Consider the following 23,428-nt stretch of genomic DNA (forward strand, 5'->3'; position numbering starts at 1 on the left):
GAGAGCAAACTAAAGTTTCCTATTACTAGGATGATTGTCTCTTTTTCCATGCATCATTTGTAGGTTTTGCTTTATGGAACTCACCACTGCATTAGCTGATGTGGGAGATTTGTAATTTATACATCTTCATTGTGAATGAAGAGCTTTAGTTTAATTAAATGTCTTTCCTTGCACTGTATAATGTTTTTCCCCTTGACATTCAACTTGTCAAATATTAGGCTAGACTCTTATTTTATTTTTTTATACTTGTCTAATTCAACCTTTCTGAATTACCATTTTATAATAGATATGTGTCTTGTATATAGTGCAGGCTTGATCTTTGCTTTGTGATACAACCTGAAGTAGCTTATCCTTTATTAAGGCAAATAAGTTTAGGCCATTTGTATTTATTGATACCATGTATTTGTTTGGTATTAGTTGTCATATGATTTTGTTTTTATAATTTCTCTTAAGTTTTTAATGATAGTCTATTTTCTTTGTTTTGTGTGGGTACCTTTGATAATTATGTAAGGTTTTATTTTCCTAGTATTACCATTATAACTTTATATAATATTCTTATTCTTAGTTCTTCCTATCTTTAGTATCTATAAGTTTCCTACTTTGAATGGTGACAAAATTTGTTTATTTTCTCTTCCTTCTTTTCTTCTACTCTCTGATATTTACTGATGATAGCATATTTGTCAATGTTTATGTTGCTACCAAAAAGTATGCTTAAATTGCTTAAATGATATCTCTTGATCATCTATTACAGATGAGGCACACAAATTACCTTTCTCTTTTCATTCGTGACCGTGTTTTATTAGTTGAATTATTTCTACACTGTCAGGGCATTTACATTCAGTTTGATATCCAATGTCACATGTTTTAGTCTCATTCCTATAGTTAAATACAGTTGATGGTTATTTCCAGTTCTTTGCTGTAGAGTTTTCAGATATTTCTTAGCTGATTCAAATTTTATCTATAGTTGTTTCCTCAAAAAAGGGATCATAAGAACAATATTTCCTAAGGTTTTTTTTCCTATTTTCAAAACTATTTATTTGTAGGCTTTTTATTTGAAAAATGGTATGGTGAACATAAAATTATTGGTTTATACTTCCTTTCTTTGAGGATCTTATACTTCTTACTTCACTGTCACCTGGAACTCAGTTTTTTGTAGGGAATTTGAAGCCAATCTGAATATTTTTCTCCCTATAAGTGATTTGATCTAGATACCTACTTGCCAAAGGATTCTATGTTTTTCTTTACAGTTGAATAAACTTACTAGAATGTATCTTATTGTTGACTATCCTGGAACAGTTTTCCCTACCATGCAGTGCACTGTTTCAAATGTGTAGCTTCACGTTTTATTTTTTTCTTGAAAACTTTAAAAGTTTTTCTGATTTGTATCTTTAAAAAATGTGTTCTTCCCTTGTTTTTTCTTTGGGTATTCCAATTATGCAAATATTGAATCTCCTTTTTCTACTTCTATTATCAAAGTCTAAAAATACTATCTAGCCCTATGATCCATTTCAAGATAATTTTTGTTTATAGCCTGAGGCTATGAGCCAAGGTTCAAAGGGGGCATAGGGTATCCAAGTGTTTGGGTATCATTTATTGAAAAGATTATTTTTTTTCCCATTGAAATGTGTTGATCCCTTTGTTGAAAAAATAACCTTATATGTGTGGTCTATTTATGGCCTCTTTATTTTGTTTCATTGCTATATTTTTCTCTTTTTACACCAATACCACACTGTCTTGATTACTGTAGGTATATAATAGGTCTTGAATTAGGTAGTGTCAGTCCACAGACTTTGCTCCTTTTCCAATTTATTGTGACTATTCTAAATCCTTTGCATCCCATATAATTTTAAAATAAATTTTTAGAATTCAAGCAAAAAGTTTCCTTAAATTTTGCTCAAACTTAAGTTAAACCCATTAACCTAACTATGGGGACCACTTAGGGAGAACTGACATCTTATAATGTTAAGTCTTCAAACTCATGAACCCTCCATATATTTCATTATAATTTTTAGCAATGTTTTGTAGTTTTCAATGTACATGTCTTGCACATCATTTGTCGAATTCTTACTTAAGTATTTCACATATTTTAATGCTTTCGAAATGGTGTTTTTTAATTTAAATTTCCAATTATTTGATGTTAGTATGTAGAAATAGGTTGTTTTTATATACTGCTTTTAGATACTTGCTCATCTCACTAATTCTAGTAACTGTTATATAGATTCCATCTGATTTTCTACATAAACTATCATCTGAAAAGAAAAGCTTTTACTTCTTCCTTTGTAATTCAAATGCCTTTTATTTATTTTTTTGTCTTTGTTACTGTGTCTACAACCTCTTGTACAACACAAAATTGGATTGGTGAGAGCAAACCTCCTTGTCTAATTCCTGATCTTAGGGGAAGAGACATTAGTCTTTCCCTAATAAGTATGATTTTAGCTCTAAGTATTTTCTAGATGCCCTTAATCACATTAAAGGAGTTTTTTCAGTCCCTGATTTGCTAGAAGTTTTTAAATCAGAAATGGATGTAGTAGCTTTTGTTTTTTAGTTGCTTCTTTTTTGTCATTCATACTTTACTGTATTTTTCCTCTTTCCTTATGGTGCCTTACTTATATGTTACATATTTATATGGTGTCTTATTCATATTCTACTGAAATGTTTTTCTTTTTTAGTATGATAATGTGTTTAGCTGCTATACTAACTCATTTCTTAAATATATCAATATAAGAGTTAGGTTTTCCAGGACTAGCTCTTTGCCAGAGGAAGGGTAGGTAGAAGATTTGAGGCAAGTTTCTTTCCTTTTCTTTTCTTTCTTTTCTCAAGCAAAACCTCTTCTCATCTCTACAAAACAAACAAACAAAAAACACCTCTTCTGCAAATATGATTTTTTTTGAGTGCTTTAATGTGCATTTTACATCTTCAATTCCTGTGAAACAAAGCAGGCCCCATAAGGTTCCTGTTGTCTCCTGTCCTTTGCAGACAATGGATACAGTTCTTCCATCTCCAAATGTACCCTTCTTCAGTAAGTACATTTGTATTGATTCTTTTTTTTAAGATTTTATTGGAGAATTGGAGGAGGGGAACAGTGTTGGGGAATTGGGGAAGGAAACAGACAAGTTGTTGTCCTTTTGTTCTTCAGTCTCGTTGTGGAGGACATTGCTTCACTGGCCCATGTTGGCATTGTGATCATTGCTCTCTTCCCAGGTGAGGCAGATCGGTCGCCAGCTTCTGGATGGCCACTCACAGTGGCTCTTGGCAGCTCACACTGACTGCTGGCCAGCCCCACTGCAGCCTACACCGTTGCTGGCAACTCATGGCAGCCCAGCTCCAGGTTGAGCTGTTGTTCACCATCTTAGCTGCAGAGGGCAGTGTCACTGGCCCTCGTGTTAGATCTGAACCAGGGCCCTGCTGCTCAGAGCTGGCGTCCCAAGCCAGCTCTTAACCAACGCGCCACTCGGCCGGTCCTTGTATTGGTTCTTTAGATGTGCTATTGCTGGGCTCTTTCTTCCATTTCTTTCCCCTTCCTCTTGTGGAGTTCCTGCATTATCCTCACTGCTTTGAGCAGCCCTAAGCTATTTTAGTATGTGTCTCCTAGTTTGACTGAAATTTGAGTTTACATTTTCATTATCTATTTTCCTTGTTGTTAGAAGACATCCATATTAAGCTATATAGCCATATTTATACCAGAAATCTCCTATAACCCTTCACCTACCTTTACCATGGCATGCATCACACTGTCTTAGTTATCACTAACATGATGTGTTAACATGTGTGTCTCTCTCAATAGATTGTGAACTTCCAAACTCATGTTTTATTTACAGTATCTAGCACAATGTTTAGCACTTGATAGGTATGCAATAAAATGCTGATGATTGACAGGATAAACAGATGCTCCCAGAACCTATTGCTCATTTCTTCCACAGTTGAAACACTGCCACAAGTCTATTCTGCATCCATAGTGTGACTACTCCTGCACAACCTCGCAGGTATTATCACATCTTTGAGATGCTTTATATTAAATGCCAGTGTATACTCTCTTCCAGTGGCTACATCACCCTGGCATGAGTCATGTTCCCGATATAGCAAACTGGGTTGAGCTCAGCCTAGTAGCAATATATTATGCAGTTAAATTATTTGGTTTTGCATCATTTTGGGGGCTAGCTTAAAGATAATTACTTTTTGCTACATAGTTTCACTGTAATTAGTTTTGATCTGAATTACTAAAAATCATGTCACTAGAGTTATGAGTAAATTTTTTTTATAAATTCCGTAAATTTTCCTCTCATATTAACTTCAGAGTTGTTGCTACAAAATAATTTTAGACATTATAGAAAAGCACAGCATAAATGTCTCAACTACACTTTGAACAGAGAAACATCAATAATGATGGTCAAATAAAGCACATTAAGGCAATGTGGAAACCAATGCCTTACACTGAAACGGCCTCCAAAAATAATGTTTCCAGAGGAAGGCAAAATTCACTTATAACTGGAAGAACACAGCAGTAGATGGGGGAAGAAGTATTCAAAGATAACTGAACTGAACACCTTTATCCCCTTTAGCCCAATATCCAGCAAGTTTTAGTACAGCCAATGAATAATGTCACTATATTTACCTAAAGGTACACTATATCCTTAAGAATATTGGGTCCTATTCTCCTACCCCTCTGAGGCCTGTTCATCTTTTTCCTTGGTTTTATCACATATTTTCCTGCTCCTTATAATTCCAGGGATTGTTCAAGTTACGTCAATTTACACCATTCTTTCCATCTCCTAAAAATTATCTGAATTTCTTTTACTTCCTTATAACTTGTAGTTTTTTGGGTTTTTTGGTTTTTGGTTTTTTTTAGCTGAGCCATCCTGCCACCTGTTGGCAGCTCAGCAGTAGCTCAGCTCGGGCCAGGAATTGAACCGCTGTTGCTCAGAGCTCACACTCTTGAGTGAGCTCTTAACCAACTGAGCCACTCGGCCAGCCCTTATAACTTGTAGTTCTAATTCTCTCAGTATTATTATCAGTGCTTTTCACAACCATTGAAACTTCTATTCTCTCAGTTCCTCTCTTTTCTCTCAACTTATCATATCCCCTTTTAGCTACCCTTCCATTCCCAATTCTGCATGAGAAAAAATAGTTCATCACTTCAGCTATGCTCCGTCTCACCCATCCTGATAATCCCCAGCCTTAGGTCAATCAGGTCACTGATCATTTTCCCTCCTTGCTTAGAAATTTCAGACTGCTATAATTCGCATAACTGTTGAATCCACACCATAAAATATGCATGGTTTTCATCCTCTTATGAACATTCTATTACTTGTCCCTAGTTAGCTTCTGTCGCCCTCCTCACAAAGGTTGCCCAAATCTTCATTATGCCCTATACACAAAGCCTGCCTCCTTCACTGTCAACAGACGGCATTAAGTCTTCTTTAGAAAAGACAAAATTAGGTTATCAGGTGTGTGTGAACACCTTTAGTTTCTCTCCCACGATTTTGGAGGGAAAATAAAATATCCATCCTCCTACCTTAACTTAAACTCTACCTGAGCCCTAGTAATCAATCCTTCCTTCTTGTTTTTGCTATAGTCTCTCTACCAATCAGGCCTCATCTCTGCTGTGAACTTTTTCCATTTACACTGGCTCCTTTCTCTTAGCCCAGAAACATTGCCAAATCTCTCCCAACCACAAATTTACTTCAACCGTAACTACCCTCCTAGCTTTAATCCTATCATCTCTGCTCATTTAGTAAAAATTTCCCAAAGTAGCTTATTATGCATGCCTCCAATTTCTTTACTTTTCGTTGACCCCTCAACCCACCTGGCTTACTCTCTGAAACTTATCTTGCTTATCTAAGAAATGGCCATTAAGTTATAATAACCGATGAATCAAGACAATGAGAAAACAAGCCACAGACTGGGAGAAGATATTTGCAAAAAAAAAAAAAAAGACATCTGATAAAAGACTATTATCCAAAATGTACAAAGAACTCTTAAAACTCAACCAAAAAAAACCCAATAGATTAAAAATGGACCAAAATATATATGTACCCCTATGTTCATTGCAGCATTTTTTTACAATAGCTAAGATGTGAAAACAACCCTGCTGTCCTTCAACAGATGACTGGATAAAGAAAATGTGGTACATATACACTCTAGAATACTACTCAGTGCTAAAAGAAAAGATGAAATACTGCCATTTGCAACAACATAGATGGATCTTGAGAGTATTATGCTAAGTGAAATAAGTCAGACAGAAAAGGACAAGAACCATGTGATTTCACTCATATGTGGCATATAAAACAAAGAGCAACAAATGAAAAAATGAAACAACAAAAAACTATACCCATAGATACAGATAATAGAATAATGGCTACTAGAAGGGAAAGGGGGTCAGGGGAGGATAAGGAGGGTAAAGGGGATCAAATACAAGGTGACAGAAGGAGACTGAGTGGAGTGCACACAACAGAGTACACAATTGTACAACTGAAATTTATATAATGTTATTAATAAATGTTACCCCAATAAATTTAATAATAAAAACTTAAAAATATACTGTTTAAATAGGCCAATGACCTTAAAATCACCTCACCAAAGAAGAAACAGATAGCAATTAAGCATATTAAAATACGCTCCACATCATATGTCATTAGAGAACTGTAAATTAAAACAATAATAAGATACCACTGCACATCTATTAGATAGCCAAAATCCAGAACACTAACACCACCAAATGCTGCCAAGGATGTGGAGCAATACGTACTCTCATTCATTGCTGGTGGGAATGCAAAGTGATACAGCCACTTTGGAAGACAATTTGGCAGTTTCTTACAATGCTAAATATACACTTATCATATGATCTAGCAATGATACTCCTTGGTATTTACCCAAAGGAGTTGAAAATGTATGTGTACACAAAATCCTGCACACAGATGTTTATAGCAGCTTTATTCATAATTGCCCTAACTTGAAAGTAATCAAGATATCCTTCAGTGAGTGAATGGATAAATTGTGGTACATCCAGACAACGGAATATTATTCAATGATAGAAAGAAATGAACTATCAAGACATGTAGGAACTAAGTGAAAAAAGCCAATCTGAAAAGTCTGTGTATTATATGACTCCAACTATACAACATTCTGAAAAAGGCAAAGCTATGCAGACAGTTAAGAAATCACTGGTTGACAGGGGTTGACGGGGGAAGAGACAAATAGAGCACAGAGGAAGGATTTTTAGAACGGTGAAAATACTCTGTATGATACTATAATGATGGATACATGTCATTATACATTGGTCCAAACCCATAGAATGTAGATAACCAATGGTGAACCATAAGATATGTGTACATGGGCTTTGGGCAATATGATGTGTCAATGTAAGTTCATCATTTATAACAAATGTATCACTCTGATGAGAGATGTTGACAATGGGGCAAGTTATGCATGTGTTGGGGCAGGGAGTATATGGGAAGCTTGTATATCTTACTCTCAATTTTGTTGTGAACGTAAAATTACCCTAAAGAAATAAAGTCTTACAAATAAAAAAACAATGGACTTAGTACAATGCCTAGATCATAACAGATACAGAATTGAAAGAAAAAGACCAAAGCAAAACATTAAAAAATAAGATTAGGAGAAAATTTTCTAAAGCATTAAGACAAAAATTAGGATACTTCAGTTTTATCTATTGTAACATTTGTGGAAACAGGGATATACATATAAATAGTGAACTAAAATAAATTGGCACATGTTAAGTATACCAAATGAAGTTGACTTTAATGAAATATGTTACTAGTTCTTCCAAAAAATTACCTCCTAAATTAATTTGAGACATGTATTTCCACGAATAGATACCTTTCTACTAATAGGTAGATAATGATTTTCAGCATTGGTTATGGAATTAGCCTATAATTTTTAAGTGTATTTTTAAAAATCACTTATATGCTTTTTTTACTTGAGGAATACATTTTTACACCTTTAATTGCATTTTTTGTAAAACAGAAATCTATACAACACAGTTAATCTGCTTCAAACTCTCTCAGTTACTTAATGAGTATTTGCTAACTAACAGTAGTATCTGTTTTTTCATCACCATTATCTTTCCAGATCTGTTGTCAGATGGCATAGTATACAAATGACAGATAAACCACAAAGCAAATGAAGCTTAAGCTTCAGGACCCCTCCCTTACACAGGCCCCTTCCATGGTCCTGCCCCTATCTAACTTCATATTTATAATTTTGCCTTTTCTTTTTTGAAAGGGGTCCCCCCAAAATTGTATAAGCCTCAGGCTCCAAAACAACACAAAAACTAGATCTATCCTTGTTCAGAGAATTTTAAATAATTCTTAGTTGTTTTCAAATGCCAGGAATTATTAACAGTGGTCTTGGCTAGAAGACCTTCGTGAGGAGTCTCTGATCAGGGGAAGGCTGATTCTAGACCATTGAGAAGCAAAGGTCATGGACAAACCTCAGTTAGTTCTCTAGGACTGGATCAGAGCCCCTAGGTGTGTTAAGAGAGCCCCACCAGCACTGCCCTCTGACAGAAGGCTGGGCCTTGTCAGGCAAGACTGACTAAAGAAAAGGGAGGGTTAAGGAACATGTGGGTAAACAACTCAATGAGATGTACATTTGAATTGTGCTCATGCCTACAGGCGTCAGGACAGAGGAAGGAACCAGACCAAGAATATGGTCAGGAGACAAAGCTTTAACAAGGTTAAATCAGGGGGCATGAGTTATGGGGTTTGAATTAAAAATCAGAAATGATCAACAAGTACAGTTCCTTAACTGAATTCAAAATGTAAGGTTGGGTCCTGAGTAAGAGGGGAGATGAAGTCGAACAAGATGAGAAGCAGGGTTCAAGCTCAGAGGGGAGGGCTTGGGAGTGCTGAGCTCAGAGGCACAGAGTTCCTTTCGAAGGGACCAGTGGGAAGCCTGCTTTGGAAGGAAGCCAAATACCTGTACCTTACTCCAAGCAGAGCCAGGGAACAGGCCCTGAGGTGCATCCAGGACCCCAGGCATCCTCTGATTGCCCCTGATTAGCATGCACACTAATTGAGAACTGCTTGTACATACAGTTCAGGTGCTTAAGGAACCTTTTTGTAGGGCAGAGATCAAATAGGCATACTTTCATTGAAACCAAATTAGTATTCCCTCCAGTGAAAATCATTTCAGGCAATACACCTGAATCTCTACTTCTCTCTCTCCATCTCTGTGGGTGGAATAGAAATGACTGACTGACATGCAAACAGAGGGATGTGCTGTGGCAAAACCGCTTGGCATTGTCAAAGCTACTTCTGTCCTTCTTGGAGTCGGGATGAGAGCCTCTGGACTCACACTCCTATTGGCCCTCAGTGACCAATAGGAGTCAGTTCTGTGACACCCAGGAGAAGACAACAATAGATGGTATTCCTTGGTCCCAATCTCCAGAACAGAAAGGGGTGATTATGAAGCCAGGAGCAGGGAATATCCTGGTCTTCCCGCACCATAACACCCTTAATCCAGGCTTTTCTGATGTCCCTCTAACTGCTGGTATTGTCCCAGTTTGTTAAGTAAACTAAGAATGCTGTTCTGTCATGTAGTGTGAGATCAGCTCCTCAAGAAAGGATGAGTAAGAAAATAATTTGGACAGGCGTTTCAAGATAAGATGCTAAACAGCTTCTGTTAAGACACCTATTGTGCCCAGCAGTGAACCAGGGGTGATGGTGGAGGTACACAAGAAAAAGAACACGTGATACTTGCCTTCAAGGAACTTCTAAACTAGCTCATCATGAGCAATTCATTTAATGTCTCATTTGCTATGCTGTGAACACTGGGCCCAAAAGTGTGAATATATTATGCATTATCCTTTTTGGAAAAGCAATGCATCACCATAGAGAAATGAGATCTTTGTAGCGAGAGTAATAAAGTAAAATATTTCAACTACAGTGAGTATAATAGCCTCTTGTTATACAAGGGTCTTTAGACATCATAAATTTTAGGTTATGGCAGTTTATATAAGGAGGCGAAAAAGTACTCTTGATGAATAAACGTATTTTCTAAGGCATCTGTCTCTATAGTTATACAGATTTGAAATTTCAGCATCCAACACAATAATGACACATTAAAAAGATTAAATTCTAAATGGGAAAATGTGTTCACATTCTTCATTACAAAGTTGTACTCAGATATGCCATTTCAATTTGAAAAACACAGCTAAAAGTTCAGCAAGCCTTCTCTGCTCTATATTTACTGCTACAACAACCAATGTGGGACTTATCAGATTAAACTATTTCATTGTTTGTGTTCACCTGTGTACTGCAAAAGAATAGAAAGCTATTGCTGGAGTTCCTTTTCAACAGGAATGGGATTTTATTATACAAAGGCTATTCATTTGATGCAAAGACTGTGACCATGACAAACAAAATCCAAATGCAGTCTCTACTCCCATCCAAACGCAACACTTTATTTTGACCAAGTATAAGAGCATTTTGGTCTCCAAGAACATATGCGGAAGGTTTTAAGTGTCACCTATTTATAGTCAACCAATTCATCATAGGAAAAATATTATTTTTGTACCTATTTGTAAAGAATTCTGCCTAAATTAAATTCCTTTGATCCTTCACTCTTGCTTGGAAAGTTCCTATTACGTGAAAGGTCCAGGCCTAATTATTGTTTGGGAATGCAATGATGGATAAAAATGGCCCCTTCTTTCTAGAAAGCTTACAGTCTAATATAGGAGACAGATCAGATATACAAGTAACTATAACACCAGGTAAAAAGTAAAACATGCTCTAAGAAAGACACATCAAGGACACAGGCAGCTGGAAAGAAGAAGGTATTCTTACAGGTAGGGAAATGAGTGAAGACTTTATATAGGAAGGACTACGGGAGGGGCAGAGTCCACTTCAGACAAAATGGCAGGAACAACGGCAGAGCAGGGTGGCAGCGGACAACATGCAAAAGGAACTGGGAGCAGCTAGCTCCGGGGAGAATCCTGCAGAAGGGAAGACACTAATGCCAGCAACGTAACTGTCACATGAGAAAGAACCTGGTCTTACTGTAGGATAAGAAATTAATATTAATCAGAATAGATTAATCCAGAAAGATATAGAGAATGTATAAGCAATACAGCACATATGCACTAACATTGATTATACAAACACAGTCAGTACTCATTAACACTACTTATGTACAAATGGCTAAATATAGAGTAGGCTTCACTCAGGGAATCTTATAATGCTTGAGGGCATCAAGTGGATTTAAAGTGAAAAAGTGAAACCAAAAAAAAAAAAACTATTTCTTGTGCTTGATTATGACACAGTCATGAAGGTAGAAGAGAATCTAAATTGTGAATTAAAACTAAAAAGGGGGGGAAATGGAGGGCTGAAAAGTACTCAGATACAGAGGAACGGATTTTGTAACTTTATGATTTTAAAATTGTCATCTAGGTTTACTGAAGAACAGAATAACAATTATCTAGATACTGTGCCAACTATCGTAGTATCTGAGCAATTCAAATGATGCACTGGAAATGAAAATGGCCAGCAGGTGGCACTTGTCACTCGGTATAGAAAACAGCAGGTACTGAATGAGCAGGAAACAGCACAGTTAGGAACAGATTACTCATTCATCTATTCAGAAAGGAGAAAGTGGAATGGTCTGCTTCAGGCACAAAGCTATAAAGAGGGTTTGGCTTGCTGCCACAGCTTACCAATTACATCTTGAATTTGAGCTCTCTTCTTAGGTTTATTAGAGAAAACTTACGTATTTCCCTTAACAAATATGATTTGCAATATAAGTTTGTTGCTTTCATAAGTATTCTCATGTCCTTTTTGTCTGTATTTATCCTGTGAGATTATGAGCAGATCTGTGCTGGAACTGGGCAAAAAGGAAACAAATTCCAACTTCACCATTTAAAGATGTGTGACTTGATTCCAGTTATTTAACTTCCTTGAACTTCACACTCCCCTCTGTTGTTATAATTGATGGAACTAGCTGGAATGCGGCGGGGATGAAATAAGATACCATCTGTGAAAATGACAGCTCTGGACCGAGCTACTTCATTTTCCCCTAGAGAACCAGATCTAATCATTGGAATACCTCTTTTACCAGAACAGTTTTCTGATTCACTGTGAGTATTCTCTCACGAGGGTGTCCTGTGGGTGGTGCTCCTAGAAATCAGACTTAGTCACTCCACACACCAGTAAGGTGGACGAGGGGTGGAGAGGAGGCTACAGCTGCTGATTCTGATACTAGTACCATCACGCTACTTTTCCTACCATTATTCTCTCCCAGCTGGTTGTCAGTGGCAAAACACCCAGAACCACAGAATCTAAGATCCAGAAACATCTTTGATTTACCTAGTCAACTCTTCATTTTTCATATCAGGATGCTTCTGTCATGAAAGCTGAAATGCAAGAGAGTAACAAATGGGCTGTGCAGATTTAGGTCATTTTTATATTTGCTTCCCACATCTGGTCAATGGATACGTGGGCAGTGGTAGTGGGAAACAGGGAACGAGAGTGGGGAAAAAATAATTACACGGCATGCATCTTATTATTTCCTGATATTGAGAAAATGGGAACCACCAATAGACATCAGGAATCATGGTAATACACTAGCCAGTTCTTGATTTTCCAGTGGTGTCTACCCTACATCCGAATCATGGCTGCACGGAACCTGAATGGCACCAATGCGCTGTTTTTTTGGCTTTTCCATCCTTGTCTGTGTCATATTCAAACAGCACTTCTAAAAAGCAGTCAGAAAGAGAGTGAATTCACATTGAACACTGGATGGTTTTGAGTCTTCTTTCTGGAATCAGACAGCTATTACCAAAATACGGTGGGTTATTTTTGTGAAAGGGAAATTGAGGTCACCTTTCTGAGGTATTCTATTCAGTAATTAACATATTTTATAATGAGTTACATGGTTTTTAAAATGACAGATATGTCAAACAAATGCTGGGTTGATTTTTAAAAATACATAAGTTTAGCATGTAATTTAAAAATTGTTTCCTTGAAGGAACAAGCTTGTGTTCATCTCCAGGTCTTCTTTCCTAATGTTCTTCTCATCTGGAATGTCCTGTCCTTTATCTCTATTTACCCTGAATAGCCTTTAAAATACAAGTGCCAGTTCCTCTATGAAATTTTTTTTTTTTTACTGAAGCTGCCCTCATTATCTCCTCAGTAGAAGTAATGAACTTCTATTGTAATTCTAGTTATGATCTAACAAGTATTGAATCATCTAATAGTGATTGCTAATTTAAAAATAGATGTTAGACTTGGTCCACAAAGGGACTGTATATTATTTGGGGCATGGTCATTTATTGATTAAACAACTATGTACTGAGTACCTACTACACTTCAGGCAGTTTTAGGTAACACAGATTCACACTAAACAAAACCAAGACTATCCATGCACTCAAGGAGTTCACATTCTTGCATTAGTTACTCTGTATTCCACACAATCCCTAGCGTGGGACAGAGCCAAGGGCACATATGTGTTCTATGACCACCTTAAAATGAACTGGTTGCCCGTGGTTGGGTGAACCCTAACCAAAAACTTTTCCTTGACTACCACAAAAACAGGATCTCTTAAGGGCAGTGCGTGCTGGGAGTGTGTTCAAGATGCGAGGATTATTTTCACAAAAGGGGGTGGCTGAGGAGGAGGATGAGGAGCCTATGTCCTTTGAACTGGTGGGAGCTAGTTACTATTTAAGTACTGCTAAACATCTTTGTTTATTTTTGAAACAGACTGAATCTATAGACCTGGCTCAACTTTTCATGACAAATCAACTACAAAAAAAGAAAGAATAAGCAGAACAGATGGCCCAAATCTGTTACACCATCAGCTACCACAACACTCTCTACCTCAATAATGAATAAAACATCCAATTCTAAACAAACAGAAAGGCAATTGAGACTTCATGATTGGCACCATTACTTCCAAGGATCAGCTCTGACCTTTATAGGAAAAACAAAATATCCAGAGACTACAGCAAAGATCAGATCAATTCTGGGTATGCTGAATGCCTTCACCAAGCTACAAGGAGTGGTAAACAAAATAAGAAACAGAACAAATTAAGATATTCCACATTGAAAAGATCTGACTTCACCTAACTGTTTATGAAAATAACTGCAGGCTATCATACTTTTCACTTTGTTGACAAAAAAACATCCAGCCTAAGGGTAAGTTTATAAGAGTTTATTTGAGCCAAACTGATAACAATTGCTAGGAAGCAAAATCTCAACAGATTTGAGAAAATGCTCCACAAAATGGTGGTTTGCAGCTTATTTTATATGTAGAATCAAAGGAGGAAGGTTACATGAAATCCGTTGGTGATAGATTAAGGGGGTAGGAGAAAGCAAAGCAGAAAAATCTCTGGGATTGGATAAAAGTAAATTGGAGAGACAGGTATTCATTTTACATATGTTAGTACAAGATCATTAATAGTTCACTTTTTACCACACATGGAGATGGTAATCAGGGGACAAAAATAATGAGGGATTTTATAGTTTCCTGCTCTGGTCTGGAAAAAAGGGTTACTGACATTCCAAGGGCGTATTATTCTAGATGCAAAAAGATGATATACAGGCTCACATAAGGTAAAGATTGACCTTTGTCAACGAAGCTACAAACTAAAGATGTGACTTCCTGCCATGGCCCACCTTAGTTAGAAATTTTTATGTTCATGCCATCCTCTGTAGTTATTTTCAGTCTCCTGAGCTTGTCAGGTTTAACCTGTGGCCCCTTTTCCATCCACAACTTCTCTCCTGTTATCAAACCCATGACTACAGGCTCTAAACTTGTAGAAAGTTGAGCCACTTTTAAGGGATGGGGAATGCTTAGGGGAAAGTGTTTCCAAGGTGACTGACTCTCAGGATCTTCCCTAAAGAAACCATGAGACTCCAGGCTCAAAGAAGAAGGTTTTTTAGCTGTGATCCCAGGCACTAGCTTATTTGCATGACAGATCCCTAGCAAGATGGGAGAGGAAAGAAGGGGGAACTGGGGTAGAAAAGAAGGTTTATCTTCTGAGAGCCCAGGAATACACGTAATAATAAGGCACTAAGCTCCCACATAAGAATTTTCTATTCAAATGAGCATTTTATGTCCTGACCACTAGAGAGGGTTCACACATTTAGATATATGCTGCTGACCTCTTCAAGTTCTATTTGAGGAAGTTAACAGGCTACACAATTTAAAAATATCGAATTTAGGTGCTAAATCCATAAAGTAAACAGAGACCTAATGACTAGTTGACCAGATATTAAAACAATATTTCTGCATGCCACCTTTTCCTTCACTTAAAATTGTCATGGTTACCTACATTTAGTGATAGTAATATTTTATTTCTTGAATTTTCTTAACAATTAAATATGACTCTAAATTTCTGTGTTAATAGGCTAATATATATTTTTAAGAACAACTCTTTACCTCAAAACTACAACTTCAGCGGGCTGGCCGAGTGGCGCATTGGTTAAGAGTTGGCTTGAGACGCCAGCTCTGAGCAGCAGGGCCCCGGTTCGGATCCCACACGAGGGCCAGTGACACTGCCCTCTACAGCTAAGATGGAGAACAACAGCTTGACCTGGAGTTGGGCTGCTGTGAGTCATGGGTGATGGTGTAGGCTGTAGTGGGGCTGCAGTGGGTTCCTGTAAGCTACCGTGAGTGGCAGGCAGCCGACGTGAGCTGCCAAGATCAGCCGTGAGCAGCCGTCCAGCGACTATCGACCAATCTGCCTCACCCGGGAAGAGTGCAATGATAATAACAACATGGGCCAGTGAAGCCACGTCCTCCACAACTAGACTGAAGAACAAAAGGACAGCAACTTGTCTGTTCCTCTTCCCCAATTCCCCAACACTGTTCCCCTCCCCCAGTTACCCAATAAAATCTTTAAAAAAACAAAACAGAGAAAAACTACAACCTCAGGGAAGAAGCCTAATGAAAAAAAAATGCGTAACTTTTGGAGTCCTACAGACCTGTGTCGCCATCTTGCCCATGTGACCTTTGACCTGCTGGCTGACCTCTATGAGGCACTATGTGCATCTGTAGACTGGAAATAAATTCCCCTATTCCTCATATACACTGCTGTGTAGATGAACTTAGATGTCACATGTATATTATTATTATTTTTTTGTATATCATTTTTAAAGAACTCTTCCCTGTCTGGACCCCTGAAGTACTCGTGTTCACCTCTAGAACAGTCTTAGATGCAAAATTAAAAGGAGATGACAAAAGAGGATGGATAAAAGAGGCTACACATTTGGTAAACCAACAGCTCAAGAGTCTGGGAAGATTTTTGGAAAGAATTAATAATAACAGCTCACCTGCAGCTGCTGTTCTGCTAGACGAGTCTGATACCTTTGGACTGACTCTTGAAGTTGCTTGTCTTTCTCATTTTGTGATGGTGATCCTCTGCTCATGGTGCCCAGAGGGATGGAAGGTAAGCATTCTGCCAGATGACAACTTCACAATCAAAAAGGACAAGAGATAACATCAAGAAAAATATAAAACTATTTACTGTCTGTAAAAGAGTATTTACTTCTACAAGGACTTACTCTCTATGTTTTGTATCCAAAATTTGAATACAAGGGAAGAACACTGTATTGATGCTTTAGGTAATACATGACCTTAAATCTCCAATTGGCATGGAAAAGAGCTTAATGGGGAAAAAAAAAGACCTTAATGTAAAATGTGAAGGGTAGTATGTATTTACCAGAATAGGACATTATTCATTATTTACTAATGCTTCATGTATCCTGCATTATCATGAAATAAGGCCTTTGCAAATATGTTTCTGGATCACTGAAGTTTATCTTTTTACTGCCAAACATTTTTGTCCCCTAAAACATTTGGGCTAGAAATCCATGTGTCTGTCCAGAATGCACCAAATAATTCTGCCTCTGAAACACATGGACCCTTTGTATGATGAATCATGATTACTGTGAAGACAGGTAAATACTGTGATGTACTCACTGATAGCCTTGGGGTGTAGCAGAGCCCTTTATCAAATGGTCCCCGATGCCACCCCCATCCCCACTTCTCCCATCCTTCCGCACCCCCTCCCACCCCCACTCTCCACTGCAACATCCTGTCAGTGTATCTGTTTCTGGTGGCCACTCAGCTTCCCAGTCTTACTGATGTGCTTTTTCTAATCACTACTGGGTTAATACATGTGATTAGAAATACATGTGATATCACCAAGTAGAATTGTGTGTAAATGACAATAACAGGCTGTGAATGAGGGCTTCCTTGTACGGTTATGAAAAATACTAATGACTCTTCAGACATACGCTCGTATAGTTTGGAAGGTCTGAGGGCTTTTTTCTCCCTACTTTTGGTTTTGTAGCTATGTTCTGGGAGCTGCGTTAGCCAAACAGTTGAAAATTTGAGATATTATATTGTTCCCCTTGGTATCGAGGCTTGACAAGGGCAAACTGTTAAGGTCAATTCTTACAGCCTGCTTAAGACAAGGGTTTTTCTATTATATAGGTACCAACAAGAGGAGAAGGGACAAAATAAATGTGCATTTGGCTAGGAGAGGGAGGAAGAGGTTGAGAAAAGAGAGACAGCCTTCTCCCATCTGAAACAGAACACTTAATTCCACCCACTTTTGGTATTTGTTGTTATCTTCAAGGAAAGGTGATAGATAAACAATTCAGGGGACACATACTATATATGCAGCCGCCTGCAGTGTTGAGGTGAAGACATCTGTGGGGAGGTACCTACACAGGTTTCTATTTCACATGAGAAAAGAACCTTGTGGCAACATTGTTTTCTCTTCAGAAAAGAGAAACCACAAATATTTTATTAAAATGCGATCCAGTTAGTTGTCTTCAAAGATCTTTGGAAACAAATTTTAGTGTACAATACAAGCCATAGATTTGTTTTTAACATCCTTTCCAAAATTCAGACTTTTTCGTTCAGTTAAAAGATAGGCATCATTTTTACTCTGCTGGTGACTCCTATTTTCAATGCAGATAAATACACAGCGTGAATGTAATAAAAGCGAACTGATATCTATTTCTTGGGTACTGTGACAAAAATGTCTAGCCTCCATCTATGCTTCAAGTGGAAAACAAAAAGAGACTTCAGCGGCCTGAAAAAGAATGGCTCCATTTTACCCTGTCTGAGTAACTAACTCTGATACCACCATTTGTAAAGTGTTGTATTTTGTCACCATAAAGTATTAGGCTAAAATTAGGCTTGCTCAAAGGTAAAGGGTGCTCTCTGAGAGTGGGTGCGGTGAGACAGAGGGGACAGGTTTTGCATAAAATACTTGGCTTCAACTTTCAGCTCCAGGGAGGAATCCTGGGCAAATCATTGGACTTCTCTTCGCCTCACTGTTTTCTCCTCTGAGAAGCAGAGAAAGTTCACAGGGTTATTGTAGAGATGAAATGAGATAACACAAGTAATTGCTATGTGTGAGAGAGCTGCTGTTATGTTTCCTACCCAAGTTCTGGTTACACACATTGTTTATTCAAATGCTGTTCACTGGCATTAACCCTGCTAACAACTGGCAATAAACTATATTTTCTGTAAATACAGATAATGCCACTTTTCACCCCTTATCCTGTCCTTCTATTCATCAAGTGTTGCCTAATAAATAACTATACTTCTCAGCACTTCAATACACTTACTTTATGTGATCTGTCCAAATCCATTGGAGATTATGTATATCAAGGTTTTGTCTAGGAATAATCTATTTCATAGCATATTCTCAAAGTATGCATGGCCCATCCTACCATATTGAATCAAGAAGACTGAGTGTGGTCATCACATCAATTTCTATTTCCCTGATAATCACCACAGCTACTTGCTGTCAATGGTCTCCCATAAAAGAAGTGTCAACTCTTATGTAACACCCTAGTAATTGGGAGTTTTTCTTTATATATATCCCCAAAATCTCTTGCTGTCACTTTGAGCAGATTTTTGCCATAATCTTTTCAAGGGAAATAAAATACAGGTGGTCAAAATTATGTGCATATATTTAAATAATCAAGGACTTAAGAAATTATAAATATAAGAAGACTTTTTGCATTTTAGGCTTTTAAGGCCCATCCGTTTTCTATCAACATGGCTAAATTTACCTTGCCTGTCCTCACAAGTGGCACTGTTTTGATGTGTAAAAGAGACAGAATTATGCAGCTTTTAAACTAATTTTACAATGCTCTGTGATGGCATCACTACTTTTCAGTGAGAAGAGGGTGAGAATGTAGGTAGTTTGGAGATAAGGGAATCTGTAGAGGACAGATTTCCAGTTCTACAGGTCTAACAATGACTAACACTGGTCAAAGAAGTCATAGGTATATGGTTAGATCTGTGGAGAGGGGCCTAAAATCTCATGGTGTTAACAAGGGGCCCCCCAGTGACTAGAGACTTAGCAGACTAACCTTACAAGGGGCTCAGCTGGACCCAGAGAGATGTAAAAGATAAAATTATTACACCCTATTCCAGGTGATTCCAGGGGAAGCTGAATTATAAAGAGATTATATCACTTCTCCACAAAGTTTTGCAGCTAATGGAGTTAGGAGTCAAACCCAGGCAGACTGGCTCCAGTGTCTGAACTCTAACACACTATTCTACACTGTATGAAAAGTTCTTAGCTCATAGTACGTGAACAATATTATTAACAATTCTTTTTTTTTTTTTGAGGGTTGTAGGTTTGAAATGTGAACCTTTCAAAGCATAGCTCCTTTCACATAGAAATTGAAACAAAACCAAGACATTTCTATTACACAACAGTTGGTTGAAATAATGACACTGACAATGAAAACACTACATGTCAGACTATTCTTAATATTGAAATGAAGCCAACACTTGACTCCTGTTTGGGAGACATTTAAGTTCCAAGTTAAGGCTGGAATCAGGTTAGGAATCAGAAGACCTTGGCCAGTAGCTTCATGAACAAGTTTCTTAGCCCACATTTAGGCTTCTCCTTTCACTTCCCTAAAATGAGAAAGTGAGACTAAATCATTGTTTTATAAACCTGCTCCTTGGGGCTCGAAAGGGAAACTGGGCCATGTGAAATCTAAGAGCCCTATCATTTCTGACATTTTTTCTTAGTTTCTAAATATTATTAACCTGGGGACTCCATGTACAAGGGTTTCAGTAGCAGTTTCTGAATGTTTTCTTCTGTTTTATTTTTTTTGTTGTTTGCTTTTTTCCCAAAGCTGGATAAAAATAATCCAACAAGAGTTATTACCTTAACGTCTATATTAGCAATATTGAGTGACTTATCCAGGCTAAAGAACTTAGAACAAACTCCATGGAAAAGCAATGCTTGACTTAGGGGTACCTGTGTTAAAGGGGTATACTAACTCTCCCCTCCTCTCAAGAACAAGAATATACGTCTAAATGTGCTGATAATAACACCAACATTCATCAATATTTAATCGGTCTTTTTCCTGTTTTAGTCTGAACTTCTTCCTCCAAGAGCACAAAGCAATGAAATCAATACATGGCTTAAAAAGAAAAAGCCCACAGTCTAACAGTTGAGTTCGCCTGGAGACAAACTCTGGATAAAACTCCTGTACAAGACGCTATGCTGCATGAAAATGAACCAAAAGGCAGAACTGTACAATGCTGGATTGTAATCTCCCACCAGTGGAAGCGCAGAGATGCACACCCCAATGTCTGCAGATAATTACATCCAGGTCTCTTTTATCTTGATGGAAAAGCACACTAATGAGTTATCTTTTCAGAGGTGGCAAGGGGCTAGCAAGAATTCTAAGAGATGACAGCTACTAACGCTAAAATGTATCTATGCCTGACATTTTCCAGTTTCACACATATGTATTTTAGGGATTACAAATGGATAAAGAATTTTAGAAAACTATCAGAAACTACCTGTTTTCCAAGGGGTTAGGATTATTAGCACACATCCAGATGTCGAAAAAATCTTTTTCCTGATAATTAGCAGAGGAAGGCAAAACTCTCCATTTAAGGCATATATCTGATAATCAAAACAAAAGCACACATGAGAAAGACTATAATCAGAAGTGAATCTATCATAGTAAGATGTCAGGTTCCATATACCAAAAGTATGAGGTATCTTTTGGTCCAAAGACAAATGAATCCTGGATCATATACCATTATACTTGGTGGTACAACTAGTCTAGGATTCTACGAGCCATCTCAGGACACTACCAATAAATTATTGTTGTTGTTATTATTATTATTATTATTATTATTATTATTATTATTGCTTAAGTTCTTTCCAGTTAATTTCTGCTACTTTCAGCCAAAAAAATTTTAATAGATCCCTCTCCACCTTTTCTTAAACCACATGAAGACTCCCAGTGACTTGATTCTTCCATTTTCTCTGACCTATTATCTATCTGCTGAAGACACCACTTTCCGTCTCCAGCCACATGGCTAAGATAACAAGGAAAATCAAAGTCTCTGAACGGCTTACACGGTTCCTTGTTCTGCACTTTTCCCCCTGCTTTTGTCCCACTATCCAGCCTATAGTATCTGACTTCACTGTCCATTTCTCCCTCTCAGTCTCTACTTGCCTTTAGGACCCAGGCACTCCACTCTCTCCAGGCTATTCTTAACTTTAATCCTGAATTCCTTCCAGACACACTGCTAATGGCTCTTAGGTAAAAACTTCTCTCTGTTCCTCTAAGACGGAGGCAGTTCACACAGTGGTTAAGAACCTGAATAGCTCCACCGCTTACTAGTTCTATCATCTTGGACAGATTATGTCTTTATGTTTCAGTATCATCATCTGTAAAAACAGATTAATATTAGTACCTACCTAAAAGGGTTATTGAGAATTAAAATACATAGTAATAATGATAAAAGACAACACTGCTAGACATTATCTAGGATGGTTAATTTTATGTGTCCATTTGACTGGGCAATGAGGCCCAGATATTTACTCAAACATTATTCTGAATGTGTCTGTGAGGGTGTTTTGGATGCAATTCACATGTGAATGGGTAGACTGAGTAAAGCAGATTGCCTTCCCTAATGTGGGTGGGCCTCCTCCAATCAGTTGAAGGCCTGAATGGAACAAAAAAGGCTGACCCTCTTGCGAGTAGGAAGGAACTTCTCCCTCCTTACTGTCTTGACCTGGGACCATTAGTTTTTTCCTGCCTTCAGACTCAAATTAAACATTGGTTCTTCCCGGGTATTGAGCCTGTCAACATTCAACTGGAATTACATCACTGAGTCTCCTGATTCTCAGGCCTCCGTACTCAAACTGAAATTAAACCAATGGCTCTCCTGGGTCTCCATCTTGCTGACTGCAGATCTTAGGACTTGTTAGCCCCCATAATCATGTGAGCCAAATCCATGTAATATCTATCTATCTATCTATCTATCCATCCATCCTATGGTTCTGTTTCTCTAAGAACCCTAATACATTACCTAAGCACTTAGTAAACTTTACATGGGTTAACACATTTTATTTTGACAAAACTGTGTGGTGTAACTATAAATACTAAACTCATTTTATAAATAAGAAAACTGGGGCTTAGAGAAATTAAGGAATTTGTCTAATTTCATAAAACTCTCAAATACTGGAGATTGGATTCTGGCAGTACCTTGCACATATCTGACCAGTCAGGTCCTCTTTGGACCACCTGATGCTCAAGGTTGGGGAGGTGTCCTTGGCATTGTGTAAATAACAACAGCATTTTGCACACTAGAGTGTTTTTTGTTTGTTTGCTTGGCTCCCTCGCTGGACAGCAGGTTCCTTGCAGATAGTAGAGAGTGTCATTAACTCGCTAACCCTTTGGGTAGTGGCTGGATGATGTATCAGAGGAATACGTGCTCAATGCTTCAATGATGTTACCCTCCTACTGAGAAACTTCCAATGCCTCTCCATTGCTCATCAAAGTAAAAACACCTTATACTGGCATTCAAGGCACTCTCACACGTTTTTATTCAACCTGATATTTTTGTCTCTTATTTACTCATCATTCATTTATTCAGTAGTCAATTACTAAGTACTGACTATATAACACAGTACTAGGTATTAAAAACAGAAAGATGACTGTTTCTATTACTCCTCTCCAAAAATTTTAGCTGAGTGTACACCTGATATTAACACTTCACTCCCACTACATCTCTGCCTACCAAGATTCTATTGTAAAGAGCATGGCAAAGGCTATCTCTATCATAAAGCCATGCCTCAACTTCCTCTTCCTCCTTTTTGAACCCTCAAAGAACTATGTGCCTCTTTTACATCATTTACCGGACTTTCTTCTTTATTACAATTTACAATTATTTTCATGCTTATCTTAATCTCTCTCCTAGACCCTGACCTCCTTCAAAGAAAGAACCAGGTCTTACCCACCACCTTTGTGTCCCTCATGCCCCACCTTTTTTTTGGTAGTTTATAAATAGCTTATCTTGTTCACATTGTGCAGAATTTCGTTATCATCCACAATGTTCGTACAGTAACTAAAACAGAAAGGAGAAAGCTAAGGGGGAAAAAAGGTTCAGAGTGTGGCCTGAC

General features: G+C 37.7%; 1 protein-coding gene across 1 annotated transcript in view; it reads right to left on the reverse strand.

Annotated features, from left to right (window-relative positions):
- Positions 1-23,428, reverse strand: part of MORC1 (MORC family CW-type zinc finger 1) — a 193,247-nt gene that overhangs the window by 66,499 nt on the left and 103,320 nt on the right. The window contains exons 15-16 of the mRNA XM_019651169.1: positions 20,809-20,914; positions 16,287-16,425 (exon numbers count right to left, since the gene is read on the reverse strand). Coding sequence (XP_019506714.1) covers positions 16,287-16,425; positions 20,809-20,914 — 245 coding nt within the window. The remainder of the gene's footprint in view (positions 1-16,286; positions 16,426-20,808; positions 20,915-23,428) is intronic.

This window comes from Hipposideros armiger, unplaced genomic scaffold, assembly GCF_001890085.2.
Source record: "Hipposideros armiger isolate ML-2016 unplaced genomic scaffold, ASM189008v1 scaffold_154, whole genome shotgun sequence".
Taxonomy (NCBI): Eukaryota; Metazoa; Chordata; class Mammalia; order Chiroptera; family Hipposideridae; genus Hipposideros; species Hipposideros armiger.